Source organism: Biomphalaria glabrata, chromosome 3 (genome assembly GCF_947242115.1).
Source record: "Biomphalaria glabrata chromosome 3, xgBioGlab47.1, whole genome shotgun sequence".
NCBI classification, from domain to species: domain Eukaryota; kingdom Metazoa; phylum Mollusca; class Gastropoda; family Planorbidae; genus Biomphalaria; species Biomphalaria glabrata.
In genome coordinates this window covers 54,978,435-54,990,000 of record NC_074713.1, presented here as the reverse complement: position 1 = coordinate 54,990,000, position 11,566 = coordinate 54,978,435, and the positions used below count along the sequence as shown (strand labels likewise).

The 11,566-nt window shown below is 36.4% G+C and overlaps 1 protein-coding gene across 2 annotated transcripts in view; it reads left to right on the top strand.

Annotated features, from left to right (window-relative positions):
• LOC106073974 (tetratricopeptide repeat protein 13-like) overlaps nucleotides 1–11,566 on the top strand; it is a 37,811-nt gene that overhangs the window by 14,900 nt on the left and 11,345 nt on the right. For both annotated transcript variants that reach the window (XM_056022708.1, XM_056022709.1), the window contains 10 exons: nucleotides 392–496; nucleotides 744–810; nucleotides 1,407–1,525; nucleotides 1,956–1,993; nucleotides 2,816–2,981; nucleotides 3,472–3,511; nucleotides 4,224–4,371; nucleotides 5,172–5,255; nucleotides 5,400–5,481; nucleotides 7,614–7,726. In XM_056022708.1, coding sequence (XP_055878683.1) covers nucleotides 392–496; nucleotides 744–810; nucleotides 1,407–1,525; nucleotides 1,956–1,993; nucleotides 2,816–2,981; nucleotides 3,472–3,511; nucleotides 4,224–4,371; nucleotides 5,172–5,255; nucleotides 5,400–5,481; nucleotides 7,614–7,726 — 962 coding nt within the window. The remainder of the gene's footprint in view (nucleotides 1–391; nucleotides 497–743; nucleotides 811–1,406; nucleotides 1,526–1,955; nucleotides 1,994–2,815; nucleotides 2,982–3,471; nucleotides 3,512–4,223; nucleotides 4,372–5,171; nucleotides 5,256–5,399; nucleotides 5,482–7,613; nucleotides 7,727–11,566) is intronic.

The following is an 11,566-nucleotide window of genomic DNA, read 5'->3' as shown; positions in this document are numbered from 1 at the left end:
CCATATGTCCATCAGAAAGCTTTCACTCCATGGTTAATGCTTCTAGTTGTGACAATTTTATCCTCAAAAGTTACAGTATGGTGGTTGATCAGTGCAAGGACTGAAAGTTTGGAACTCACTCCCCATTGATCTCAGTCAACCAACATGCTTCACTACATTCAAGAAAATAATTAAAACCTGTCTGTTCCAAACAAATTTTAGATAAATTTTCATTTGAACTCCTGTGTTTATGTTTGTTCTGTTATCATAGTGCCTTGAGCCTACATTTGTGTTAACAGCACTATATAAATTAAATTTTCATTATAATAATTATTTCCTTGTCATACACTACATAATCTATTTTATTTTATTTGCCTAAACCTTGACTAATAGCGTCACTTCATCTCTCTAGAACTGTGTATCAGGTGACCCCTACAATACTAATTGTCAGTACATGAAGGCAGCCTCTAAAATTATCCTCGGTCAGTTTTATGAAGGTCTTAAAGATACAACCAAGGTAAGTGATTCTTTTAACTCTTTCTGTGCGTATGGTACTATATCACGCAAATCTTTGCTTTTGTTATGTCAATGTTTTTTTTTTGCAGCTAATCTTGTTTTCTTGATGTTTTAAATATTGTTTTGCTGCAAGCAGCTTATCTTGTACTTTTATTGCTAGCAGCCAAATTGTGTGGGAGGAGCTACGTCTAAGTAAGGTAGCCGGATAAGTTTTGTAATAAATAACTCTTGTTGTTTCTCATGGTCAGCTGATGGTCAGTAACATTCCTGTTATCAAGGCTTCACCTGAACATGTAAAAGCTCACTATCTACGTGGTAAGTGATCAATACTTTTACACTGACTAATGTGTTAATACTGACTGAATGGTCAACACATACTGCTACATTAACACTGACTGAATGTTAAACACATACTGCTACATTAACACTGACTGAATGTTCAACACATACTGCTATATTAACACTGACTAAATGGTCAACACATACTGCTACATTAACACTGACTGAATGTTCAACACATACTGCTATATTAACACTGACTAAATGGTCAACACATACTGCTACATTAACTCTGACTGATGCTTAAAGTTTTCACCTTTAGATGGGGTAAAGCTCCTAGGGTAAACACTATCTTGAATTGAAATCAAATGACTTGGATAGTGAGGTCATATTTCTTGATTGTGATCTGCAAAAACATACACAAAAATTGTGTATGCTAAATAAACAACTTTGTGTCTTGAGACATAGCAGAACCCCAAATATATGAATTTGATTAAATCTTAAAAGTGGGTAATTTCCCACGATTCTTATGATATTTTTTTTTTTAAATACAAAGATAACATTTGATATCCATTGGTTCTTCTATTGTTAAATATGTTCGTTAATGGTTTTTCCCATTTTGACTTTGTTAGAGTATGCCAGATATGTGCATGCTAGACTGGACGGTCCTATCTCTCTAATTCAGCCTGATATGGATTTCAGCCCTGACTACTTGGACCATTGGGTCAAATTAAAGAAATTTGATATAAAAGTAAGTTTTGTAATAGGTTAAAATCCATCTAAGAGTTTAAGAGCTGTAGGTTCTTCCCATTTCTTGGTGTTTATAGCTACTGTTTACAACAAACTTATGATGATGTGTGTCCAGTAGCAGAGGCGTAGTGAAGGGGGGACACGATGCACCTGGGCGCCACCCACAGGAGTGCACCACACACATTGAGGTGCCAAAAAAGAATTATTGTAGATATTTTAGTTAGGTAATACATTCTAAGGTTATTTGTATTATATATTATTATTAAATAATTTTTTATTTAAAAGCCTATATTTCGATGTGATGTTCATGGAAAATGGGGGAGTGGGGCGCCAATAAAGTTTCTTGCCCCTGGCGCACGTTTTGCTCACTACGCCTCTGTCGAGTAACATAGCATATTAATATTTTATACTTTTTTTTGTCTGTGTTTTAGAATTATAAAGAGCAGCCTGGACTACAACCAGACATAAGGTTAGAAATAAGATATTGATGTCTTAAATGTCTTCTTACTTGAGACATGTCTTGCTTATAAGAAATAAATGTCTGTTTCTTAGTTCATTCAAACACTGTATAATAAATTATTGAGAAAGTAAGCCATTTATTGAACACCAACTTCCATCCACCTGGCTTACCTCCCATCTTTCTGCTGCCTGGCCTGTTGAATGTATTAAATAGAGCTTCTACTCATTCTGTCAACTGAATAGGATAAAGTCTCCATTTTGTTTTCGTTACATATATTGTAATAAGACCAAAGCAGAATGTGTGTGCTTGTGGGGGGGTGTTGTAGTAAATTTAAGGAACTTTTTTGGTTCAGATGGAATACATCCGCTTATTAACATATTCATATGATTTCTTGATTGACCATTGCTGTCTTCTGTTTGAAATGACTAGATGATTATTGGGAGATGATCAATATATCTCACCTGATCAATATAATATAGCCCACACTTTCATCAATATGCTCCGCCCTCTTGATCAATAGGGAGGCGCGGTGGCTGAGCGGTAAAGCGATTGACTTCCAAACTGGGGGCTCCGGGTTCAAATCCTGGTGAAGACTACGATTTTTAATAATCAAGATCTCTGGGCGCCTCTGAGTCCACCCAGCTCTAATGGGTACCTGACATTAGTTGGGGAAAAGTAAAGGCGGTTAATTGTTGTGCTTGCCACATGACACCCTCGTTAACCGTAGGCCACAGAAACAGATGACCACAAGGTTTGAAAGGGAAATTTTTACTTTATGCTGATCAATAATGTTGCTCTGTTTATGCGTAGCTTCACTTTTTCACCCCCCAGAGACGTTCAAAGTCTAACTGATGTTTCACCAGATTTAGAATCTCTTCTTTGTCGAGCTGAAGCACTGGGAAGGTTGTCTCAAGTCAGCGTGGATGGAATAGTTCCAGACAAGAGATTAAATTTAGCCATGGGTCTGGCATCTTTACATACAGCTCAATATTTTGAGGTCAGTAGAAAAGAAAAGTTTTATATCTAGCTCCCCTTTCAGACCTTTTCAGACCTTATGATCAATAGGGCAGATGATATTAAGGTCATCTGTTTCTGTTTGGGATATCTACTATAATATAAGCTCCAATATGTAGTCCACCCAACTCTAATGGTTTCCAGACATTATTTGGAGAAAGTAAAGCGGTTGGTGATTGACACCCTAGTTAACCATTGACCAGAGAAACTTCTGCCCTATAAATGTCAAGGTCTGAAAGGGGTAGTCTACTAGTCTAAGGGTTGATATTTGAGGAACAATTCAATGTTTGGTCACTTAAAGTGTTAAAACATCACAACCATAAAAAACAGTTTAATTATTTTTTACATCGAAGGGATTATGTATATTGTCAACTAAAGCCATATATATAATGGAGAGTGTTCATATCAAGTTAAAAGTGTATTTTGTTTTGAGACCTAAAATGTTTTTTGTTTGTTTTTTTCCAAATGTATAGGCAAAATGGAAAATATTAAAAACAAAAACAGGAACACAAGGTGAGCAGACGTGAAAGAAATCTGGGTTTTTTATTTAGCCCTGTCACAGGTTTACTTTATGTTGCCAGTATCTGTTACTGTAGTTTTCTTCTCTCTGGGACATGCCAGGGATTCTGGTGTAGAACTAGATCTAGATATTAGATCTAAATATCTTTAGAGATTCAAATAATCAAGATCCTTCATTTAAAATAGAAAATTTTAATTCAGTAACTAGGAATCACTCTCAGTATACAAAATGTACAAATAAAACTATCAAATGAACATCTTCTTCCAAGCTCGTTAACAAAGAGATTCAAATAAATATTAATGCTACAGCTGATTAAATCTGTGCAACTTGACTACTTCATTTTCTTCTCTCAACTTTTAGTCTACAATCTTTCTCTATGAAATCATCTCCACGACTGATGACATCAAACCCGCTCTAACCAATCCCATCATTCCTAGGCAAAACCAACGCTTCAATCGCGTGATCAGATGACGTCATAGGTTTTTCCATCTTAAGAATATTCAAATACGAAGGTTGCATCGTGGAAGAGTTAAATTTAGATTCAGCTTGACTGATACGTGACAAGCCCTAACAGTTATGAACAATCAGATCTATGTACAGATTCATGTTTTATCTACTTAGACAGAATTTCAGAGGTGCTTATATTTTCCTCTATGCTGCAACTAAAATCTCTTAAAATTGTATTTGTGCTATCTGCTTTAATAGATAAAGTTGTGAACGGTTGGAAGGAATTGTTTTCTATAGCCGTGTTTTATAGACGCCTGGCCAATCTGGAGCAGCCCTATCTTTGGGTCAACATGTTGCCAAGTTACACAAGCAAGGAGGGACACAGGACAGACATTCCATTTGTTAGGTAAATGTCATAACAAGGGTTGGGTTTTTGTGTGTGTGTGTGTTTTGTTATTGCTTGGGGGCAGGGGGGGGGGGAAGAGATGCCAACAAATAAAAAAAACTTTTTTTCCCTAAGCTTTTCATCTTGCTTAGTTTAAAAAACAATGGGGTGCCACTGCTGACTCAGTCACAACTCTTTGCATTTTTACTCTTGAGAGAGCTAGCCTATAATAGACTGGTGCATTCCTTTTGTACTGCATTTAGTACTGATGATATTATGGACTTGAGGTTTGTGGCTTCGGATAGTATTCTTGATGTGTTCATTTTGGGTTTCTTTTCATATCTTTAGAGATTCTACTATGCCATAGAGATTTTGATTTAAAATTATTTCTTTTCATATCTTTAGAGATTCTACTATGCCATAGAGATTTTGATCTAAAATTGTTTCATTTCACATCTTTACAGATTCTAATCATGCTCTCAAGAATTCATGTAGAATTGTTATTCTTTCATTATCTTTGGAGATTCTATTCATCCTATCTAATCATGCAATACAGTCATTTCACTTCCTTCTAGAGCTCACACTCTCTTCATGGGTGGATGGGTGGGAGGGGAAAGAATTGGTGAAAAGTTGGAAATTCCCAAAACTGGCAGCAGTGAATAAAGCATTCTGCTAAAAATTCAAATGTCGTGGGTTTGATCCCCATACTGGCCAATTTCGTTCTCAATAACGATCCAGTCAGATCAAGTCGGATCCATTTTTATTTGATCATAAAGTAGGAAATATTTTTTAAAATTATTTTTTGTTTCTTTTGTCTGCAGAGGTTCTGTACACAACATGAAGGTGACTCCATACAACGAGTTGGCTTTTAAGCTGGCTAAAACAATGTTGGAGCATTATTCAGGGTAACGTCACTCTTTTTTTTCTAGACTTGCCAACAAAATTAAAGTTATCTCCCTTGTATTGTTTATCTCTGCTGTGCATTCTTAGTGGTTTATCTAATATGCATATATCTAAAAGCTAGGTTGAATCGCTTTTCTTATCCACAGTGATGGGGCAGCAAGTTACTCTGGTTTAAAGGAGGACCTGGCCAAAGCCACATCTTGTGAGGATTTATTAGCTGTGTCTAGGGTAAGTGAATCAGATCTCGCCTACTGCTTAATTAGGTTAATTAGATTATTATTTTTCTCTGTAATTATTGTCCACATTTCAATGGAAATATTCATTTTGCTCAATAGTATTTCACTGACCCTTTTTTGATAAAACTTCAATAACATTTTCGTTTGTTATCAGAAAATGTTTTTGTTGGTATGGAATTTAAGGGGAAGGCATGCTTTTTTATATAAGACAAAGTAAAGTTTATAAAATCAAACATTAATTTCATTTAATGAGTTCAAATCAACAAAGGTATTGTCAATAAGGAGAGAAAGAGTTAAGATATTTCGTAAAGTAAAGTTCCCCTTTCAGACCTTGTGGTCTATAGGGCAGATGATGTAAAGATGAGTGTCATGTGGCCAGTGCAACGACCAACCGCCTTTACTTTTCCCCAACTAATGTCAGATACCCATTAAAGCTGGGTGGACTCAGAGGTGTCCAAAGATCCCAAAAATTAAAAATCCCAATCTTCACCAGGATTCGAACCTGGGAAGCATACAATCTTCATTTTGATTCAGGTTGAGCATCTTTAGGTCACATTAAGCACACTTTCATTAGATTTGGTGCCTATGAAATAGAAGTAATACAATAACTTTCTCCTAGGTAATATTTTTGTTAATTTTTATTAAATGGAGCTAATATTTTTCTATACCAGTGAATGTCATTTGTAGGTGAGACTGGTAGGAATGTATATTTTGTTTGCTTAAGTTCAAAAGTTTTGTCGTGCGTAATGCACAAATCGTAAGACAAATTTCCTCATGGTCAACAAAGTGATTATTATTGTTGTAACTTCACTCCCGTGCCAATACTGATGGTGCACATCAGAGCACTGTTCAACATGAGTAGGAGAAGACATGTTGATTCTACCTGAAGAAGGACTGTTGTAGATCCGACTGAAGTTATGAGAGTCTGAACAGTCTGGGGCTAAGTGACGTCCTGTGTGATACCAGTTGAACTGTTTGGAAGACCTGGAGCGACACTGGGAAGTGTTTTGGTGGTCTGTTCTTGTATTGCGGGCACGATATGGCCTAAATTGTGTCGATGTGCCTAAACTCAATACCCCCTGTTCTTGTATTAAGTAGAACTATTGTGATTGTTGTGAACTCCTTACAGTTACTGGAATTATACTTGACACAAAACGTACTAGTAATACTTCTTTCAATAATTCTAGAGACGCCAGAGATGAATTAACAACAAAAATATAACTTTAATAAAAGTAAATCAGGGTAGCTGTAGCTGAAGACAACGCATCAAACGTTAACTAACTGAATATATACATAATTATAAAACTGACTTGTATATTACTCATATCATACCACTAGGCTCCATAACTCAGGCCTCTAACGACAACAATAAAACTTCAAGCGCTTTCACTCTGTCCCAACCAATGAAATAATAGTACAATTAATACAAAAACATAGAATTCTTTTAGCCTTACAACCCAGGTTCTATGAAGTGTCATTTACAATATCTTATACAAAACATAATCACCACAAGAACTTAAGGCATTACTCCCTGTGACTTGATAGCGGAAGTCCATGTCTAACTCTTTGTTTATAGCTGTAAATAAATACATTGGCTATTATTACCTTGAATATCAATTATATGAAGACCCACCAATAGTGAACGAAATAAAAAAGAACAGACTACGTTGGGCAGGTCACCTTGAAAGAATGTCAGACAACAGAGGGGCGAAAATCGTATACAGGCAAAAACCAAAAGGCAGGCGACTCAAAGGCAGACCCCGAATGCGATGGATAGATGACGTGGAAGCAGATCTGAAGCAGCTTGGGGTTAGGGCGTGGAGACGAAAGGCCCAGGAGAGATCTGAATGGAAGGATGTGTTAAAGCAGGCCAGAGCCCTCCATGGGCTGTAGCGCCACTGGGATGGATGGATGGATTATTACCTTGATCCTTTTGTTGAGTGCTTGCATTAGATTTGCAACATTATTATTATGTAAATGAGTTGTTTGAAAAATAGTTTATTTGCAACATGCTCATGTTTCTCACTCAGTATTTTCTATCTGTTAGTTAAAATGGTTATGGCAGTGCTAAGGGTCAGCCTCTACTTTAACTTAAAAGTTTTCATTATTTGTTCTTCTTATCAGAAACGGCAAATCAATCCTCGGGGGTTCCTCGTATCTACACAAGTCCCATCTGTTGCTGGTGTCCGAGAGGATAACAGGCTGGAAGGTGGCGTCCTGGTGCTAACAGAAGATCAGTAAGTGAATTGGTTTACTCTTCTGTCAGGCTATTTTTAATATTTGTCTAGTGAGGATCCCAGCTTGTCACTAACGCTTGATATTCATCTTACCTTGAATAACATAACAAGGCAAGCCCTAACCTGGAACCCTTAAGGAAATAGGAAGAGTGGAAGGCCCAGGAATACATGGCGCCATGATTTGGAAGCAGATGGGCAAGACGTGGGGAGAGTTGGAGAGGCTCGTCCAGAACCAAGATGCCTGGAGGAAGCTGGTTGGCAGAGCCGTCTTAGGCCACTGCAACCTATCTGGCAACAGTGGGCCCCGCACTTTCATAGGCCCCACGCGAATTCTAGGTGTAAATTTTTAAATTAAAACATTTTAACTTATTATTAAAGGGTTCCTCGAATTCTGAAATTGCAATATTTACGAAAAAGTCAAAAAAATCTCCTGAAATTATTAAAATCTTCATCCAAATCTCCTTAAAAACAGACGAAATTGTCATTTGGGGGTGTCATTCAATATGGAAAGTGCCAATCATACTCGCGATGAAAAAAAAAAAGCATTGTCAGCTTTCATTAAATAAAATATAATAGAAAGTTGCATTTTAACCAAAACCAGAAGTTCAAATGCTTAATGTAGCCTACTTTAATAGTCACTGGCATACAAATATAGATATAAATCTATCTCAACAAAAAAAAAGCGATATTTTGCTAGACAATAGTAGGCCTAAATGTAAAAGACAGATCTGAATGTTTATCGACTTTTTGTTGGAAAACTACTATCTACTGTAGATGGGTTGTAAAGTTAATTTGACAGTGATTTTGTACTTAGTAAAATATGAATAAAATGCAAGAAGAATTTATTTTTTAATACAAAATCTTAATTTTCAATTATTATCCTATCCCTACCCAGACCGGGGCCCACGCAATCCGCTTAGCATAGGGCCCCGCAATCTGTAGGACCGTCCTGCAGATTGGTGGCTTATGCCCCAGAAGGGACCACAGGCTGAGATGAATAATAGCTCTAACATTGTCTTAAGGGAAATGCAGCTGAGTGATGGCTGCCTATCAAGAGGGCTCAAGTCTGAATCCAGTCTCTAGATAAGTGTTTTCTAAGTGGCAGCACAGAAATCTTCTCCCTGACACCACCCTTCCCCCAAACATGCTTACCAAAGAGCTGGGACTGGGCCCTAGCGCACTGAGCTTGCTATAGCTTGAAAGATACATTATAGAAAATAAAAAAGCTGATAGTCAAAAATTCATTTAATGAAAATATTTAAAATGTTAATATTGAAGGATAAACTCTTTAACTTCAACATCTACTGCTAAGACTTATCTTCTCCAACAGGAACTAAATGGGGACTAACTCAAGGGATGCCTACTAGTACACATCTTGCGTATTTTGTATGCAAATGAAGATGAAAATGCCCGAATACAATTTTTCATCTAAAAGATCAAGTAAATCTTATTCTAGATTTCAACTACGTAGAAGTTCCAGGATCTAGATGTTTTGCTACTCAGAGGCAGGAGTTTCTGCCAACTTATAAAACAGATTTATTGTCACCACCTCAAAGTTGGTGCCATAGAGTAGAAACCCTAATTCTATATTGTAAATGTTAATTCCATAGTGTGAATCTTATTCACAACCCATGTTGCACTAAGGTGAACACTTTTGACCTTAGGTGAACCAGAGAGTTAAAGGCAGTCAGTCAACATAGAGATCTTGTAGCAAGCACTTGATAGAGTCACTTAATATATAAGCAGTAGAGTTAGATGTTTAAAGTAGTTGGTTATAGAATAGTTACTAAGTTCTTATATTGGTGATATTTCTGTTGGATTAATACTGACCATTCCTGGGTGAATTGTATATTGTATTCACTATGTGGTGTTATATTAAACTTATTGTGTCTGCTACATCCAGCGTCATTTCATTATTCTGTGATTTGTAACATGAACCCAATGTCGCCACCACGCCTACATTGATAAACCGACAATGGTAGCACAGCATCAAGCATAACCACAGTCACATTAATGATATATAAAATAACGCGGTGACATTTATCAATTGCCATTTTATATAAAAATGTTCAGATTTTTGTGTGTGTACTCTTGCAAAATTGTTTTTTTTTAATTTAAGTATTTCACATTCAGAACTGTACAATTCCGGAGAATGGTTAAAAGACTTGTAACAGGCCTTAATGTACTTAAAAAAAACAATAAATTTTTAGTGAAGCTGCCTCAATAATGATTTTTTGTAAATCCACAAATTCTGGAGAGTTTTTTTTTTAACATAAAAATGAAAAAGGCTGATATTTTATGAGCAGAGATGGGGGATAAGCTTAAAATCGGGCTGAGCTTAATCTCAGTCTTAGTTGTCTTATCATTGTCAACACAAAGGGAGTTAAACCAATGTACCCTATCTCTTAAATTGAGGAGAAGTATCTCCTGCGGCTGATCTAAAGCTACTGTTATAGTCACTAGTGACTGAGCTAGGTTCCATGGCTTATGTGAAAGGCTAAACTCAATTAATAAAATCAGGGACATTCAAGGCTGAGTGTGCTTGCATAAAAAAAATACACCTTTTTCTTATGCAGAAAAAAAAAGCATACATTTTTTTGATTCCTTCCGCTCACCTTCAACACATCTGTTGGTTTTCTAAAATAACTTCAAGCATCAGAACCCAGAATAATTAACTTTTATCTTACAATAGCTGAGGAGTAAATCTATATTTAGCAGACTCAATAGGCCAGCTGCTATATTGCATGCAAGTTCAATGACTAATTAGGATTATGTCTTTAAAAAAAAATCTTTAAAATGTTTGTGAATAGAGAGTGTGGATGATGCCAAAGCTTTCATTGCTGACTGTGGGTCGTATTGCCCTTTTAATAGCCTCATGCTAATAATAATAATTGTCTCCCTTTTATAACAACAGCATTAAGTTGTCTGAAGTTGAATCCTTTTAGAATTTATTCCAGGAAAGACAAAATATAAATAAGAAATATAACCGAATGTTGAAAAGAATTAGAAAGCACAGTAATAGATGCATTTTAAACTGGATTAACACTAGAACAAACAAGGGACATAATGGAGATCCACTGACTGTATGAACTGATTTGAGCTTGTGGCTTTATCACACTTTCACCTATCCCTTAGTCTGTTGAACCATTGGGGCACCACATCTGACCTGTTGACCATCTTTCACCTTCCTCTCTCGTTTGCCTTGGACAGAATGTATTTCATTGACAATCCCTTCCATTCTTTTATGCTATCTTTTACATTTCTTTCTCTGTCTTCCTCTTCTTCTTTCTCCTGGTACTGTTTCCTGAAGGATCTTGTGATATGGCCGTAAAGTTTCAGTTTACAATTTTTGACAGTGGTGCGCATGCCATCTTGGTCTCATTAGCCATTGTAATCCTGTTTCTAATCTCTTCAATTGTGATGTGGTCTTTGTAGGTGATACCTAGGATCCTTCTATAGCATCTCCATTCCTTTATCTTCTTATCTTATATGATACAGACGTTACTTCAAAAGCGAAGATGATTACGTCCTACACGTCATGCATTTAATCATGCATATTAATTCCTTTTTAGTTCTCCAGTTAGCCTCCAAGATTCTCAGACTCAAGCATGTAGTATTTCAAATCACACTTTTCTAGAAATCACACTAACTCTCGGCTCCTAATCCATGATTTTTAAGTCGGACTTGTCAAGGTCTCAATTCATTTATCATCAGGAACCTACTTTTCTTCTTCTATTTGACCCACTGTATTACAACCTGCCCTGCAGACAAAATGTTACAACCTGCCCTGTTGACAAAAATGTACAGCCAAACCTGACATTTCTCAATATAAATGGTTTA